The 19,488-nt window shown below is 36.5% G+C and overlaps 1 protein-coding gene and 1 non-coding gene across 2 annotated transcripts; both read left to right on the top strand.

The window, feature by feature from the left end:
• The first annotated feature begins 511 nt into the window (after positions 1–511).
• Positions 512–1,984, top strand: LOC108480225 (uncharacterized). The gene has a single exon (XM_053022424.1). The coding sequence runs from the start codon at positions 512–514 to the stop codon at positions 1,982–1,984; it is 1,473 nt and encodes a 490-aa protein (XP_052878384.1).
• A 16,296-nt stretch (positions 1,985–18,280) lies between these two features.
• LOC128289860 (small nucleolar RNA R71) lies at positions 18,281–18,387 on the top strand. Its single transcript, XR_008279502.1, has one exon. It is a non-coding gene; the product is annotated as a small nucleolar RNA R71 (small nucleolar RNA).
• The last annotated feature ends 1,101 nt before the right edge of the window (positions 18,388–19,488 follow it).

The raw sequence follows: 19,488 nt of genomic DNA, 5'->3' as shown, positions 1-19,488 counted from the left end.
CCATGAAGGAATACACGACTTTACTTCATCGCCTGAGGATTCAAGCTAATAAAGATTATTCGAGAGCCTTCATGTCTTAAAGAAGCTAACGAGCATCGTAGGGATAAGCGAGCAACGAGTCGCAGCCTGGATCAAGCAAAAAGGAGTTAACAGGGACATCTTTTGGAAAATTCACCAGACTCAACCATAAACATACGGATGTGAAGAGGAAGATAGGTGTCTTCACTTGGAATATGAGAGAAAGGCCGTATATGTAATCCGTTTTATGTAAAGGAATTTGTTTTTTAGAAAAGTTGTTCTAATGAAATTAAATTCAGAATCAACGCATTCCTTTCTTTTGCATTCATTCCATGCATTTGCATTTGCATTTGCATTTGCATTGCATTGCATCATTTGCATTAGACTTTCCCTAAAAAAACCCTAATTAGGTACAATTATTTCAGTTAACCTGGGAACCGACAAAAGCCAAACAACTAGGCATCTTTACGGTACACGAAAAAGGATAAAAGATATGGATCAAAGATTGGAAAGACTGGAACAACTTCAAAAAGAGATGCAAGACCAGTTACAAATGCAAATGCAAGAGCAACTAGCAAAGATCCAGCAAGACATGAGGGACCAAATGTTAGAGTCCCAAAGGGACATGATGAATCAGTTGTCCCAATTACTGACTAAGGGGCTAGGAAAAGGAAAAAGCCCCATGCTCAATACTGGAGAGAATAATGAGGAGCCTCTGTACCCTCCGGATTTCACCCCGATAGATGATCAAACATGTCTGCAAGATGTACCTATTGCTATCAGATCACAACAACACCAGGCTGGTATCTCGGCACCCATGAACTACCCGACGGGCTCAGGTTCCAATCCAAGGAACAGTCCAACCAATCATGAAGTTCCTGATCTAAACGAAATGGCAGGAATAGAAAAAGCAAAGGTTGAACTGGCAAGACAACTCGAAGATCGATACAAGTGGTTGGAAGAAAAACTTAGAGTGATGGAGAATGCTGATTACCATCGCGAGGTTGACGCCAAAGATCTCAGCTTAGTCCCAGATTTAGTACTCCCGCCGAAATTCAAGACTCTAGAATTTGAAAAATATAATGGGACTAGTTGTCCTGAAGCTCACATCACGATGTTCTGCCGAAAAATGACAGGTTACGTTGATAACAATCAACTATTAATTCATTGCTTCCAAGATAGTCTGATTGGGTCAACTGCCAAATGGTACAACCAATTAAGCCGTGCCAAAATTCATTCATGGAGGGACTTGGCACAGGCTTTCATGAAACAATATGGCCACGTGAAAGACATGACACCCGACAGAATTACATTACAGAATATGGAAAAGAAGCAAGGTGAGAACTTCAGGCAATATGCCCAAAGATGGAGAGAGGTAGCGACTCAAGTCCAACCACCTCTTCTAGAGAAAGAAACTACGATGCTTTTCGTCAACACCCTTAAAGCCCCATTCATTACCCATATGTTGGGAAGTGCTACCATGAGCTTCTCAGATATAGTAATGTCCGGCAAGATGATCGAAAACGCAATCAGAAGCTGGAAGATAGATGCAAGAGAAAGCGCCAAAAGGTCAACCCCAAATAGAAACAAAAATGAAGTGAATAATATGAGCAAAGGGTACCCCAAATTGGTCAACATAGGTCAGCCGAGGCAAGAATCCAACTCGAGGCCAAATACAGAAAGGCTCCAGTTTACACCCATCCTGATGTCATATAAGGAGTTGTATCAGAATCTCTTTGATGTACATGTGGTGTCTCCATTCTACTCAGAACCTGTGCAACCTCCGTTCCCAAAATGGTATAATGAGAATGCTCAATGCGAGTACCATGCGGGCATAGCAGGACACTCAATCGAAAACTGCACTACATTTAAAAAGTTGGTCGAAAGGTTCATTGAAATGGGGGTTGTAAAGTTTGATGATTCCTCAGAACCAAATCGCTCTGACAATACAGTAAATACGATTTGAAAGTGGGGGCAAGAGAGTTGCAATGCCTTGAACAGAGCTTAGAAAGAATATTGGGGAATCTGAATGACTTATTCGAAGAAGAAATCAGGGAATGAAAGTTTCCAAACCCTTGCATTACCTGGAAGTGTTTTGAACAATAGGACTGTGGAAGAGATTCCTTTATTTTTAGAGCTAATCTAGAGTAATATTCAAAACACGATTGTTGCTTTAAGCCTAGAAGCAATTAAATTCCTTTTGTGAAATAGGCTTGTGTCCTAAGTCTTTATTTCAATAAAATGCATCTTTTTGAGTAAATATTCTTTTATTTCATTTCATACTATACAAATAATTGTTCATAGATTCTTTTGTTCTTTTGACTTTCTTTCAAATATTCATGTATACTTCATCCATGATCGTAGAATCATTTATTCTTTGGAATCTACCTTCAGCGGGTCCCTAGATATCCATGATGTGAGTAACGCTGTCATTGACTTCGAGTCTCCTTTTGAGCAAAATATTGGCCTAAAGGAATCTCAACACTTTGAAGATGACAAAGATGTAGACTACTCTCTGATTTGTTAAGGATGGTAGAGTAAGATGAAAACAGATCCTCTCTTACAAAAAGATAGTGGATAGTAAGCCTAGGACAAGAGAAAAAGGCAAACATCGGAGTCTGCATCATCACAAAGGCAAAGCGAGATGTCATTGAGTCACTTCCAAGAATTTAAAGATTTTACACGATCGTATCAAGATACGCCTGGCTACTAAGATATGAGGATGTTGCAGGGTTTTGAATGACATATGCTGGCCAGGCTAATCATGAGATTTGGGTTCTGCTGGTCCACCATAGAAAGGGATTGCATCAGTATGCCGTAAATGCCAAATTTATGAAGAGAAAATTCATGTGCCTCTTCATTCTTTCGACTTTTTCTATATCGGGCATGGAGGTTATTGGGCCAATCTCGTCGAAGGCTTTCAGCAGGCATCAATTACATCGCCAAGAGGGTGAAAGTCGCTTCATATGCCAATCATCAAATCTTAAAAAAAAGAAAAAGAAAAAAAGAAGAAGATCATGGACAGATGACTGAAACTTGTAAAGATCGGCATAAGCAGTCATCATGTACCCTCTATGCTCATTGAACATCGGCTAGGACCTTAGCTGGGGCAACACATTGCTCGTTGGTTTATAGGATAGAATCGGTTTTGAAGATGAGATTCCTTTTCTCCGAGTCTCGTCAGAGCTGAAGCTAGATAAGGCAAAATAGATCCAATCCTGATAGGATCAATTGAATTTGAAAAGAGAGGGTCGAAAGCTATCTGTCGAAGTCTAATGCACCGAAAATGACTAATGCAAGCTTACGATAAAGAAGTTTATCCTAGAAAATTTCACGAAGGGAACTTGATGTTAAAGAATCCTATACAAAAGGACTTTAGAGGAAAGTGGATGTCAAACTAGGAGGGACTTTATGTAGTAAAAGGCTCATTCTGGAGGAGCGTTGATGGCAAAGATTTACCCAATCCAGTGAATTCAAATCCAGTTAAGAAATATTCTACCTAAAAGGAAAGAGGCCAAGGTGAAAACCCACAAAGGGTGCCTTAAAAAAAAAAAAGGGAAAGAGGAGAGGCCATGGCAAAATCCCGCAAAGGGCTCCTTGAGACCAAAGGGGATTTGAGTTGAAAACCCAAAAAGGGCGACTCAAATTTGGATCAAAATGGGGCATACATTAGTCTTGCTATGCCTAAATTAACAATGAAGAAGTATGCTACGTCTTGGGGCATTGACAAAGTACTCCGGATCCTCTAAACACATATTGAGCTCAGAAAGGTCCTCAAGAAGTTGGTACAGAGAAGCTCAAGCTGCGATATCTAGGGCATCTAGCTTCCATTTTGCCCATTTTGAATTTGTTATCTTTGATTCTTTTCAAGATATGTCCGAATAAATTTTCTTCTTATTGCATTGCTATCTTTGATTAACTTATTCATTTTGAGTTAATTTCCTTCTTATTGCATTTGCAATCTTTGATTAATTTATCCATTTCGATCTATGCTCCCAATCAATTTTCTTCTTGTCCATCATTTTGATATTTTTCAAGCATTTTGCATTGAAATAATGATTAATGGACCAATAATTCTTTCACAAAAGAAGTTCTGCATATTACTTTAGGAGCTTCTAAATAGTACAGGAGCCTGAAACGGGACCATTATTCAAAACTCACCAAGCCTAAGGGTTGAAAATATTTGAGCCCAAATTGAAATCATCTCATTGGGTTTCCTGTCAAAGATATTGGTTGAGCGGAAAAATTACATTGGTGTTATAATCCTGGCAAAGAGCAAGCAATGAGATTATTCTCAGGAAAAGAAAAATGATACTTTGCATTCATGTAAATATCAGGCATATACATCTGGTCATTACACCTAGGGAATAGTGTAACCGATCAAATTGATTGAAGATGACGCAACTCCTATACCTCTGAGTGGCAGCAGGATGGATAAAAGAGATCAAATGATTATTCCCCTGAAATGCAGCGGGAAGTACGAACTTTATGTCCTAGAAGGTACAGTAGAAGAAACTCTGAAATCACAGCGGGGCAAGCTTGCTGAGCAAAATGTGATTGTTTCTTTGACTTTTCTGTCAAGAATACCAACCGAACAAAATGACAATGTAATACGTCAGTGATAATGTCCTGATGAACAACGAGCGATGATACGTTAAGCCTTTTTAAAGGGATCATTTTCATTCATATGACATTCATAACACATCTAATTAGGAGCATTTGATTCATTTCGATCATAGCATCCTAATTATTTGACACATTCATAACAACATCTAGTTAGGAGCATTTGATTCATTTTGATCATGGCATCCTAATTATTTGACATAAGCATTACATTTAGTTAGGAGCAATTGATTCATTTCAATCATAGCTTCCTAATCATTTGGCATAAACATAGATGCATGAAACTAATTTTACAGATCATGTTCCAAAGAGGACGATGCAGTGGAATCGGTGAATTCACAAGCCTTATCTCCCTAAGCAGTAGGGTAACAAGCTGAATTTACAGATCTTAACCCCCTAAGCAGTAAGGAAACAGATCGAAGATGAAGGGTCTTAAACCCCTAAGCAATAGGGTAACACACCAAATTGCATATCTTATCTCCCTAAGCAGTAGTGGAGCAGATCGAAGACGAAGGGCCTTAAACCCCTAAGCAGTAGGGTAACAGGCTGAATTTACAGATCTTAACCCCCTAAGCAGTAGGGAAATAGATCGAAGGCGACAGGCCTTAAACCCCTAAGTAGTAGGGTAACAGGCTGAATTTACAGATCTTAACCCCCTAAGCAGTAGGCTGAATTTACAGATCTTAACCACTTAAGCAGTAGGGAAACAGATCCAAGGTGATGGACCTTAAACCCCTATGCAATAGGGTAACAGGCTAGAAATTAGACATCTTTTCTCCCTGAGATGGCATTGAAGCGGCTCGAAGCCACAATAGATCTCCTTGAAGTTTTAGCGGAGAAGATGGAAGTCACCAGTCTTATCTCCTTGAAGTTGCAGTGGAGTAGACTTAAGTAGAGCAGGTTAAAGCTACGAGTAGTCGCAGTAGAGTGGATCGAAGCATCAAGATACAGTGGACCGGGCAAGGCTACAAGAAGAAGTGGAGCACCAAAGAAGTCAAGACCCTGTGAGACCAAGCAAATTTGGCCCTTTTTTTAAGTCTTTGCTCCATTCTCGTTACACGATAACGAGCAAAGAGGGGCAGCTGTACCGGTCCAAATTTGATCGGGCCTAAATCAGCCCAATATACCCAAGCCCAAAACTAACACCAAAGACCTGCACTGATTACAAACAAGCCCAAACCACCAAAGAGAAAAAGAAGAAGCAAGAAACCCTAGGGCCACTTGCCTCCACTTGCACCGCCTCCGTCCCATCATCCCATCACCGCAAAACAAGCAGAGAGCGAAAGCACACAAAGAGAAGCAAAAGCAGAGCGAAGCGACAAGCAATACCAGAGATAAAAAAATATTTCTTTTGTAATCGGCTATAAAGTCGAAAAGGAAATTGAACGAAAAGGGGGGGGGGCGATTGTATTTGAGAAAGGGAATTTTGGGGATACAAAAAAATGGCTTTACACACAAACACCAGCAATCAAAGAAGAGATAATACAAAAAGGTTGTATCAAACGATTTTTGGCAGAAATCCGAAGAAAGAAAAGAAGTTCAAAAGGTTTTTGCTATTATTTTTTGGGTTTGGAATTTTCGGCTTTTCTATTTGTTTTTACTCTATTTATTTTGCAAAAAATGTATTAAATAAAAAGAGGCTTGAAATAAATAAAAGAGGAGGGGAAGGAGCTCACCTGGAAAGCCGTCTGTTGTTGCCATGACCGCCGTCAACGGTGGAGGAGGGTAGGACCGACGGTGGCACTAGAAAGGGTTTGAAACCCTAGTAGAGAGAAGAAAGTTCTGAAACTTTCTTAAAGTCGGCTGAAAATGAAGCAATAGAAGAAATTTTAGGGGCTTTTGTGAAGAAGCAAGCGACGTCGTTTGATGTGTGGGTTCGGGGCTCAAAAGCAGCGCCGTTTGGCCCCCGACCGTGTGTGACCGACCAGTATAGGGAGATTCGCGTGTTTTAGACCAAATGGTCTATTTACGCTAAGCCCCTCTACGTTTTTAAATGTTTTTAATCCATTCTTTTATTTTTAATTTATCCCTTTAATCTTGATTCTACCCCATTTTGGTCCACCCGATAGCCACGCATACATGTACAAGAAGGATATTGTCCCATTCAATCCTTACCTTTCGATGTGCTTTGTTTTGGGCCTGGTTTTTTTTTTTTTTGCGATTTGTGCCCTAAATTTTCTATTTTAAATTCAATTAAATCCCTTTCTTAATTATTCTCATTGTTTTACTATTATCTTAGTTATCATTATTATTATTTTTATATACACTTATATTATTATTATTTCTATTATTATTATTATTAATATTATTCGATTTATTATTATCGTTATTATTTTATTATTACTATTATTTCTATTATTATGGCTATTATTTTATTTCTTTTTGAGTCTATTTACTTACTATATTTATATTTTATTAGCATCGATTACTATCATTCTTACTTAACACTCATATATATATATATATATAATATTAATAGTTTAATATTATTGTTTTTAATCTGTGGGTATGTCGTATGTGCATCCTTTTGACATGTATACACTATGCTCCATGTCATACATATATATATATTAATATAGTATATTTGTTCTTTTAAACATTATATATATTTTATATACATTATGTCTATATATATATATACTTATTTTTTATTATGTATACACCTTTAATATTATCATATACCTTTATGTATATATTTATAAAATATTAGTAATAGTTGATTCTTATCATTATTATTTCTAATATGTACATACCATGTAAATATTTCAATATTACACATACATTTTCATATTACACTTATATATCTTTTAATATGGTATTTTTACTATTACGTATGTATACATTACTATATATATATTTTTTATTATTAATACGTATGTATTTTAATACATATATGTATATATTTATATATCGTTATTATTAGTTTTTTATTATATTATTATCGTTTCATTATCATTGTCATTTTTGCCCTGCTTTATTTATTTTTATTTGTTTATTTACTTATCTACTTATGTAATCGATCATTTCATTTACTTTATGCTTGTGTTTTATATTCTTATATCACTAGCCTTGCTTTCATCTTTTTTATGATTACTTATATCCTTGTCATTGCTACTGTCATACGTATTGCATATTAGCATCATGATCTGGTTTTATGTTTCACAATAAGTCACATTATATTTTTCACTCGATACCTTAAAAAATTCTTTTGTAAAAGTGATATTCCGTATTTGGTAATTCGAGAAGACGTGCCCTAACTTACTGGGTTTCGATTTTTCTCGTTTAACCTAAATAACAGACTACTCTTTTAAATCGCAATGCGAGTTTTGAAAAATGCTTATTCTCGAAGATGTGAAGTGTTGTGCCCTAACTTACCGAGTACGACATTTTGTCATCTCGAAATAAGAATTTGTTTTGGAATAAAGGCAATATTCGGTGTTTGAGAATTCGAGAAAATGTGCCCTAACTTACTGGGTTTCGATTTCTCTCGTTCACTCTAAATAATCGAATACCCTTTAAAATACACAGATTTTACAAAAGGCAAGCTCGCTCTCAAAAATTCGAGATATTGTGTCCTAACTCACTGGATATGACATTTCATATTTGAGACGAGAAGGTCTTTAATATTTAAGCATTTTCCTTATAAAGAGGGATCGTATTTCAAAAGTCTTCCAAGTTTTCAATCTTCGACACTAAGACACTAATTAATCAACTAGGTACCAATTTTGGGCGTATCGAGGGTGCTAATCCTTCCTCATGCGTAACCGACTCCCGAACCTGTTTTCTTGATTTGCGTAGACCGAAATTGTTGTTATTTATTAAAAACAACCACTTTAATGAGGTGTCCCGATCACACCTAGTCAAAAAGGATCGGTGGCGACTCCCGTCTTTTGTGTTCATTTTCAAAATCCAAGTCGATTCCCGTTTTACAAAACGACACCTTGTGTTAAATTACTTAATTTTATATTTAATCAAATCCACAATACAAGCTAAAATCTTAAAAAAACCATGAAAATATCTAATGACCTCATTTCAGTTTTTTGTTTTAGTAGCCCAACTAGACATGTTCTAGACGGAGCCACTCGCCCAGACTCAAAGTCCGTCAAAAAATGAAAGGGTTTGGAAAAAAAATATGAAGCTTAGAAATGGACTTAAGCAATATTTGTGACATGTTTTCTATTTCGGTTGGGCCTTGGGCAGGATCTTCTCAACTCGGGCCAAGTCGAAACCAATTAGTATTAATGTCTTAAAACATAATAATTATATCTTATAGTTCTTGATCTGATATTAAGACTTCCCTTGCAGTATAAAATAGGAGTCTCTACCTATATCGAGTGAGTTAGTGTAAAGACATTTATAAAGATAAAAATATAATCATGAAAAGAAAGTTGCAATGGAGAAAAACGGATGGATGGGGGAGGGATAAGTTAAGCAGATCGATGTATTCTTTTAAAATTTTTATCCTTTAAGCTTATACTATTACAAGTTTTTTGAAATGTAAAAATATTTTATATGCCTCGAGTTTTCCTTCAAAGCAATGTAAATTTATCATTGATAATTGATGTAAGAATAATGTAGTCACATGTTGTGTGTTATTTGTTTGTTTTCCATATTACTAATGGAACCTTTGTTGTGACAATTGAATTTTTGTGGTAGTTATGATCCTTGAATTAGAATATTGGTCATTTTTCTATAAAAATGTTTTTTTTATATATTAAAAACAATATTAAAAAAATTGAATATTGTCAGGGTAGGCCAAGGCCAAGGCCAAATAAACATCTGGGCATATTTTATATTTTATGTTTGACTGAGCAATTTTATTTTGGAGAAGTTCCAAATATATATGTTAGTGACCACTTCTACTATGTAAATAGAGTTTGTATTATATTTTGAAGTTACTATATAAAATATTTGGTTCAGAAGTTTCATTATAGAGCTTGGAGTTGTTGAGTCTATCTTTAAGCCCATATGAATATTTGTGACAATACTCCAGCTATGTTATTTGCTAAGAATAACAAAAATGAAAGTCAAGATAAACACATTGAAGTTTAGCACTTAACCAAGGAGCACATAAGTTCATAATAACAGATCCTTAGATAATAGGCATGCGAAAAAAGTTTTTCTATGATCATTGTGGAAATGGGATTGTACTGAGACATGCCATTATGAGATATTAATTGAAATTTTTATTCATAATTTCCTTGTATTGGAACTAGTGCTGACCCCATCTAATGTTATCTACCAATTCCCATAAGGGAAACAATTGAGAAACTAATTTTTAAGTAAACAAAATCTTTGAAACTACAACTATAGATCAACAAAAACTATAAGGAAGACCAATCGATGTTAGATACATCCAAAATCATCTACAGCACCCTAGTAAGTCAATATATTGTTGTAACACCTCTTACCCGTATTCGACACTGGAACAGGGTACGGGGCATTACTGGACTTATACACGAGCAATCATACAAAACTGAGACATAAATTTCCATCCAAATTTAAAACTTTTCATAGACATTCATATCTTCCCTAAAATGAGCCTACGAGGCCCAAAACATACATTGGAAGTGGTTCGGGACTAAACTGAAAACTTTAGAAAATTTTTCACTAAACAGGGGCCACACGCCCGTGTAGGCAGGCCGTGTGGTCATACACGCCCGTGTCCCTAACTCGTGTAACTCTCTATTTGTCACCTAAGAAAAAATTTAAGTCATATGGCCAATGCACACGCCCATGTTCTTAGGCCGTGTGGTCGATTTCATTTTCATAATTTTCATAAAATAGGTGTAGACTTCACACGGTCAGGGCATACACTCGTGTTGGAGGTCATGCCATACACATGGCTGAGACACACGCCTGTGTCTCTGCCCGTGTACTCGATACTGAGTATTCTGTTTTGCAACAATTAAGGTGCAGGGGACACACGGCCGGAACACACACCTATGGGGCAAGCCATGTGTCAACACTACCTAGAGACACGGGCATGTGCCTACCTATGTGGACAAAAATAAGGCTATTTACCAAGCCATTTTGTCACCCTCCCATGCACATACCTACACAACAACATACAACACCAATCCAAGCATATACATACAACCAAATCAGGCACAATCAAGACATCCACACATCATTCACATGCTACCATTTATAACATACGAACATTACAAACTTATCAACTTAAACCATGCAAATTTCCATATCCATGAAAACGTCATCATATGCATATATACTTAAACCAATATTAGTCAATTTCAATGGCCATTTACAAAATGAATTATCAACTGACATAAGCCAACACATTTGGCCAAATCAATTATGACACATCACAACATGACCAAGTCCCTATACATGCCATAACTCAAAATGTCAAATTCAATGGTACCCAAAATAATTAGTTGATAGTGTGATGGAGTCTCCGACGATCCCCAAATCAGAGCTAGCTCGGTGTCACTATAAGACAAGGGAAAAGAAAGGGGAGTAAGCTATAAAGCTTAGTAAGTTCCTATGCAAATAATAAGCATCATAAACACACATTTAACATACAATTAGCATAAGGTAAATTAACATAAATGTCATTATAAATCTCATAGTCAAACTTACTCAATCATAACCTTACCGAGGGTTCCTCACATAACGAGCTCATTACATATGAGTTTTATGTACATACCTGAGTCATCTGGAACTGGATTTTCAAACAATTCATCTTTGACATACTCGTTAAATTACTCGTTGAACCACTTGGAATACTAAAGGATACTCGAGAGTCCTATACACACGGTACCATACCAATTCCGTATCCCAGATATGGTCTTACATGTAATCACGTATCGATGCCAATAGCCCAGCTATGGTCTTACACAAAGTCTCATATCAATGCCATATCCTAGATATGGTCTTACACGTAGTCTTATTAACCCTAATGCCACGACATCTGTATCCTATCTATTCCTAAGTTTCAACCGGGATTTCACGCTTTTTGAATTTTTGTTGACTACGTCCAAGGGTCAATCGCAATTCATACAATAATAAATCATTTAAATCATAATTAAAATAATGCATTATTTGTAACACCCCAAACCTGGCCTAGACGTTATGGCCGAACTTGGCGTGTCACATTGAAGTGTTTTCCGAAAACCTTGTTTTCCTTGAAAACCCTTTTTTAAAATAAAAACCTTGAGTAAAATCCCAGCTTGTATTTGTTGTTTTCAAAGCGAGGTGTATTTTTAAAAAAACTATTCTTTCTTGTATGATAATAATTACTTCATAAAATCTGTTTTCAGTTGCGAAAGCTTTATTTAAAACAGATGATCTATGAAAACTTGTCATTTAAAAATTAAGTTGCGGAAACATAGTATTTTAAAAAAAACAGTTATGGTTTAGGAAAAAACATATTCTACTTCTAACAAATATAAAGCATGAAAATAATAATAATCCTGATTTGAAATAATAACCAAAGGAAAGGCCTTATTACACCCCAAATTAAAAAAAATAATTTAAAATAAAATATTAAAAATTACATAAAAGACTAAGTCTAAACTTTTTTCTAGTTGGCCACCTCCGAGTCCCTCCATCCGTCAAACCGCATACTGAGGGTCACCTGAAGAATTTAAAAAGAGGGGGGTGAGTTTCAAAAACTCAGTTTGTACAACCCTCAATGAGTATAAAGCAATCATCAGCCATTTTGGGCCTGAGCCCAATTCAATAACTGTGGGCTTTGGGCCTTAGCCCATATTAGCCTCAGTTGGGCCGAAGCCCACATCGCAATAATACCACAATAATATCATACATGCAATGCTGTGTAACCTACCCCAATAATCCAACCGCTACACACCAACTCCGTCCCCCGGTACACATCATGTGGGGATATAAATATCAACCCACCCATCCGATACACATCAATGGTAGCCCGGTTGCAGTACTACCTTCATTGCAACAAGCTGCTAATCAAATATTGGGCTTAATAGCCATCAGTGGATCCACGGTCGTAAAGTAACCATGCGATCCTCATATACTTCCTTCGTTCCATAATTCCCAACCCATATACAACCTAAACAGACTATCATATGGATGCATCAGGTTTACATGTAATAGCCATAAATCTTACATTCAACACATAGGGGTATTTTTGTAATAGCCCATTTTTAAGGTTAATCGGAACAATGGTTTCGGGACCACTATTTGACATAAAAAATATATATATATTTCATTATTATTTTAATATTTACAATTTAATTATGATTGATCGCATTTAGCTTTTGTGATAGGTTTTAAATATGTATAATTACTCGTTCTTGAATTAACTATTATCGCGATGTAGGCAAGTTTACCTATCGAACAGTAGTATAGTTTTAGCAAACCAGATTGTCGAACCAAATGAACTAAAAGTACTAGTAATGACTGTCTTTTTATTATCTAGCCTAAGAATAAAGGGGTTTTGTTTTAATTAACTAATTATCTAAACTAAGAACGCACAGAGAAAAGAATTGGGGAATTGCTTTTGGGGAAAATTGATTGACTTAAGACAATATCTAAGGAAAAATCCACCTAGACTTTACTTGTTATTCTGGCTCCGAATCGGACGATTTATTCATTCAACTTGTTCCGTAGAGATCCCTAAGTTATGTTATTATCCCTATTCAAGACTAATAACGTATAATTCCTAAATTGAATAATCGAGACTTTTCTCTAATTAACACTCTAGGGTTGCATTAACTTGATCTCTGGATCCCCTTATTAGGTTTCACCCTAATCCGGCAAAATCTTGTCACCCTATTTCTAGGCGCGCAATCAACTCCGCTTAATTATGATAAATGTACTCTTAGTCAGGGTCTATTCCTCCTCTGAATAAGAGCTTATCTTGAATCAGTAACTTGGGATATCAAAACAAGGATTAAGAACACATAATTAAGAACAAGTTAAATATTTATCATACGATTCAGAAAATAGTAACAAGATTCATCTTCGGTTTCATTCCCCTTAGGTATTTAGGGGTTTTAGTTCATAAGTAAATAAGAAAACAACTCAGAAGAACATAGAATACAAAACATAAAGAAAACCCAAAACTCCTAAAGGGAAATTGAGGAGAGACCTTCAGTCTTGATCATGAATCCGACTTCTGAGATGGATCAATTAGCTTCCTTGGAGTAATTCCTTACTCCCTATTCTCCATCTCCCTTTTCTTCTTCCTCTAAGGTGTATTTATAGGCTTTGGAATGCCTAGAGGCCCCCAAAATTATCCTTTTCTGAATTGGACTCAACTTGGGCTCGGCAGGGACACGTCCGTGGCACAAGCCCGTGTTCGATTACTTCAAGCCATGTTTGAGCATGCCAAATTGACACGGCCGTGTGGTCTACCCATGTGAATCGTGCTTCGATTCTACCACGTTGGCACGACCGTGTGGGCTGCCCGTGTGAGGAAGCCCAGGTAGTGTTGAGTTCATACTTTGGCCTATTTTCTCTATTTTTGGCCCGTTTCTCGTTTCTTTCGCTCTCCTATGCTCTCCTAAATATAAAACATGAAATTAAAGCATTAAGAGCATTGAATTCACCATTCTAATGAGGAATCATCCATAAAATGCATTAAACATGGGGTAAAAATATGTATAATTTACGGTTTATCAAATACCCCCACACTTAAGCATTTTCTTGTCCTCAAGCAAAATCCTCAACTCATAATCAAAATAAATTCTTCTCAACTTACAATTCTTATCGATAATATCTCAAAATAATCCATAGGTAATCATACATTGAGGATTCAGCTAAAAGAACATCAACGTCTCAAACATTCCAAGTTGAGTATTTATCATGCAAACATAGGTGTCTCTCCGCATCTAAGTAATTACCTTTGATTCAGAATATCACAGAGTTTCACATCCTCACTAAAGATTCACTTAAATCACTCGAGGTGTTTAAGGACAATAAATTAAGCACTCAATAGTCAATACTGAAAAGTCATTACCATAGGCTTGCATGAAAATCAAATCTCCACCACTATAATTTAAGATGATACATCAATCAAAAGGTCTTTAGAGGGTTGTAACAAGGCCTGGTTAGGGGGTGTGGTCACAAGCTGAAAGAAATGGTTAGAATCGAGATTGAATTGAAAAATTACCTAACTAGAAAAAGAGTTAATCTTCACTTGCATACAACAGAGATTCTTCTCAGTATATGAAATTACAAATATGTATGCATAGTTTTTTTTTAAGAAAAAGTTAAATAAAAAACATAAACTAATTATTAAGAACAAGACATAGCTAAGCAATTCATTCAACTCAAATCTTGACAAAAATAGGGGTCAATTTAGAGGATTTCAACAATAATAGGTTAAGGGGTAACTTTAAGGGTAATACAAGAAATGGTCTCGTTAGGCTCAAGGGGATTTACTAGTGGTTAATCATGGAGGTAGGCTTTTCATGGCATGAGTGGGTTAATCCTAAGTGCCTTAATCATTTTGACATATCAAATCAAATGGTGTGGTCTCGACATGCATAATCAAGCAAGTTCTAGAATAATAGTTCAATATTGACGTACTCAAAGCAATAATAAAAGTGAGCATGAAAGAATTAATAGATGCTCAACAGGCTCAAAAATCTCACAAAAATTATGGCTTTTTTGATGTTTAGACTCGTGAATTCTAATTCAAAGTAATACCAAGACTTGGGGAAACAACCTATAATTTTAAATTCTTAAAAATCAAGTTATCATGCTTGATTCTCTAATGTCTTAAAGTTTAAACAATCAATGCATAAATCCCTATGTTTTAATTCAAGATATATCAATCAAAATCATAAATCAATTAAAATTTATCCTAAATATGATATGAGAGCTTTTTAAGAGAACAAGGCAGTCATTCAGGGATTTTTCTGATAAGGAAATAAATACCCCTCCACACTTAAGATGTACATTGCCTTCAATGTACAAAGATATATATTAAAGTATTTAAAGAAGATAGGGGGAAGAAGTGAAACTTCTTGTATTAAGAATGGATGATATTCTTGGATTGGCGAAATCGAGTATTGGAGATAACTCTGGATGGCAAGCTTGACTCAGAAGGTAAGCCATTTCTAAAAGGAAAACAAATGAATCTTAAAAACTTAATAAAAGAAAAATAAAATAAGATAATTATTCTAATTTTTCAAGTGGCACGGCCGATGCACACGCCTGTGTGGTTCGTGTTCTGTCCGTGTTCGTTGCGAATTGTGATGTCGTCACACGGCCTTATCGCACACTCGTGTGTATAGGCCGTGTGGCTATATGATCGTGTCACACGGCTGTGTCTGGCGTGGTTCGCTTCTCGTATGGTCGTGTAGGTTTTCATACGCCCGTGTCATTCTGACAGTGTTGTCCACGGGTGCTAGACACGGGCGTGTCGCTCGCCCGTGTTTATTTGGCAATTCGACCACGGCCATGTTTAGGGAAATCTTCTACCCTATTTCTGCACGGCCGTATCGCACGGCCGTGTTTCTATCTGTGTTTGTCACACGGCCTTAAGGACGCCTGTGTTCTTGGCCGTCTCTCTGTGGAAACACTTGTTTTCAAGATTTCTATTAGTAAGTTAGGAGTTAAATCCCAAAATTCAAAGAAATTAATATTGTTAGTGCTCGGGTTGCCTCCCAAGAAGCGCTTATTTATAGTTTAAGCTCAAATTACCTCTCCGTTGAATAATCATGGTGGTTCAAGGAGTTTATACTCCTTATTCCTGCTATCAATCTCATTAAAATAAGGTTTTAATCGGGTGTTGTTTACCTTAAACGTTTCGAACTTGGGATAACTCACCTCCACCCTATCGAATGGAAAAATACTGAGTACTGTAAGAGGGATTTCCTCATTCGGTGAGGTAGTGACAATGTGGGGATCCGCGGCATCTAATAAGACCTTATCACTAACCTTAAGTTGATTTGGAGAGGTATCGGGCTCATTTTGGTGTAGTTTCAGTTTGTCAGGTGTTCTTGGTTTGTGTGTCCGCCATTCATCGAGTTCCTTGATTTGTAATCTCCAATCTTCATGAACAGGTTCTCTACTATTGCTTGAGAATGACTCGTGTGCTTCCTTCAAACTCATTTTCTGCAAAGTAATTGGCACTATATTGTTAGGTTTATTAGAATGGTTTAGATGATTACCTTCAATTCCTGATGCGTTACCAGAATTGCGAGCTTGAAGGGTGATTGTTTCATCTCCCACCCGAAGTGTGAGTTCATCTGTGGCAACATCAATGATGGTTTTAGCAGTTGCTAAAAAGGGTCTTCCTAGGATTAAGGGAGTGTTACTATCCTCTTCTTTGTCTAGGACAATAAAGTCAACGGTAAATATAAATTTATCGATTTTAACTAGCACATCTTCAATAATACCCCTAGGGAATCTTATAGTTTTATCTGCTAATTGAATGCTCATCCTAGTCTGTTTAGGTTTCTCGAGACCTAGTTACTTAAACATTTTGTAAGGTATGACGTTGATACTAGCCCCTAGATCAGCCAATGCATAATTAACATCTAAACTACCAATTAAGCAAGGAATAGTAAAGCTCCCTGGGTCTTTTAGTTTTTTGGGTAGTTTATTTTGGAGAATGGCCGAGCAAACTGCGTTCATCTACACATGTGACGCCTCGTCCAACTTTCGCTTATTTGCTAAAAGCTCCTTTAAAAATTTCATTACGTTTGGCATTTGCGATAGAGCTTCAATAAACAGTACGTTAATATGTAATTTTTTCAAGAGTTTAAGGAATTTACCAAATTTTTCATCTGAGCGGTCTTTCCTTGTCGCGTTGGGGTATGGCACACGAGGTTTATATTCCACCGGCACTGGTTTGTCACTATTTTCGGGTTTTTCTTCCCTCCTTTTGCTTCCCACGGTTTCTTGTGGTAACTTCATTTCAGATTCTACTAACACTTTCCCACTTCTTAGTGTAACTGCTTTGACTTGCTCTTTTGATTTGGTGTTACTAAGTAAGCTTCCTAGTGGTCTTTCCGAGATCAGTTTGGACAGCTGGCCTATCTGAGTTTCGAACCCTTGGATCGACGCTTGTTGATTTTTAAGTGATGTCTTGGTGTTCTAAAAATGAGTTTCCGACACCGAAATAAACTTGGAGAGCATCTCTTTAAGGTTCGGCTTCTTTTCCTACTGGTAGGGTGGTTGTTGGTAGCCCGGAGGATGTTGTGGTCTTTGATTTCCTTGACCGCCCCACGAGAAATTGGGGTGGTTCCTCTAACCTGCATTATAAGTGTTACTATATGGATTGTTTTGAGGTTGAGGATTATTACCCATGTAATTTAATTGCTCGTTATCCATGTTGTGGCCATAAGGTTGGTATTCCGAATGGTTTGTTCCACCTCCATTTGCCTCGCACTTCACTACTGGGTGAACCTATGAAGAACTAAGAAAACCATCAATTTTTTTATTCAAAAGTTCTACCTGATTAGAGAGCATGGTGACTGAATCGATGTTATAAACACCAGCTGTTTTCGTTGGCTTTATCCTCATGACTTGCCACTGATAATTATTCAGTGACATTTCCCCAATAAACTCATAGGCATTTTTCGGTGTTTTATTATTGATGCTTCCGCTAGCGGCTGCGTCAACCATTTGTCGAGTCGAAGGATTCAAGCCATAATGGAATGTTTGAACCTGAAGCCAAAGCAGTAACCCATGGTGAGGGCACCTGCTCAAAAGATCCTTGTATCTCTCCCATGCATCGTAGAGTGTTTCTAAATCCATCTACACAAAAGAAGAGATATCATTACATAATTTAGCTATTTTAGCCGGTGAAAAATATTTTAGTAAGAATTTTTCGGTTATTTGTTCCCAAGTAGTAATTGATCCTCATGGTAACGAGTTCAACCACTGTTTAGCTTTGTTCCTTAATGAAAAAAGGAATAACAGAAGACGAATGGCATCATCAGAAACGCCATTAATTTTAAATGTATCGCAAAATTCCAAAAAGTTTGCTAAGTGAGTGTTGGGATCTTCATCCAGTAAACCATCAAACTGAACAAATTGTTGTATCATTTGAGTATTGTTAGGTTTTAATTCAAAAGTATTTGCAGCTACAATCTGTTAAAGAAGGATTAGCATAATCATACATAGTGCGTGGAGTAGGATTTTGATTAGCCGCAATTGCAGGAGGAAGCTGATTGCCTCGGTTTTCAGCCATCTCTTCGATTGGGGGTCGAGTATCGTCTTCTTGCTCGTTCTCTGTGTATCGTAAGCTTCACCTTATTTCTGTTTGAGTTTTGTGAACTGTACGATTGATTTCTTTGTAAAAAAGTAATGGTCCTGATAGGTTTCTTCTAGTCATAAACTATAAAAACTTGCCAAGAGAAAGAAAAAGTAAATTAATAAATAATAATGATAATAAAATAAAATTAATTGGAAGAAAAATAAATGGCTAAAGTAATAAAAATTGAGCGTTCCTAATATTTCAGTTCCCCGCCAACGGCGCCAGAAACTTGATTGCGTTTAGCTTTGGTGATCGGTTTTAAATATTTATAATTACTCATTCTTGAACTAACTATTATCGCGACGTAGATCAAACACTAGTATAGTTTTAGCAAGACCGAATTGTCAAACCCAAAGGAACTAAAAGTACTAGTAATGACTATCTTTTTTATTATACAGCCTAAGAATAAAGGGGTTTTGTTTTAATTAACTAATTATCTAAACTAAAAACGCACAGAGAAAAGAATTGGGGAATTGCTTTTGGGAAAAATCGATTGACTTAAGACAATACCTAAGGAAAAATCCACCTAGACATTACTTGTTATTCTGGCTCCGAATCAGACGATTTATTCATCCAACTTGTTCCGTAGAATCCCTAAGTTATGTTATTATGCCTATTCAAGACAAATAACA

Source organism: Gossypium arboreum, chromosome 2 (assembly GCF_025698485.1).
Source record: "Gossypium arboreum isolate Shixiya-1 chromosome 2, ASM2569848v2, whole genome shotgun sequence".
NCBI classification, from domain to species: Eukaryota; Viridiplantae; Streptophyta; class Magnoliopsida; order Malvales; family Malvaceae; genus Gossypium; species Gossypium arboreum.
This window is presented reverse-complemented; position numbering and strand designations above follow the sequence as displayed.

Bases quoted from the DNA above. Each gene is read 5' to 3' on its own strand.
- LOC108480225 (XM_053022424.1), top strand. From the start codon at position 512: ATGGATCAAAGATTGGAAAGACTGGAACAACTTCAAAAAGAGATGCAA.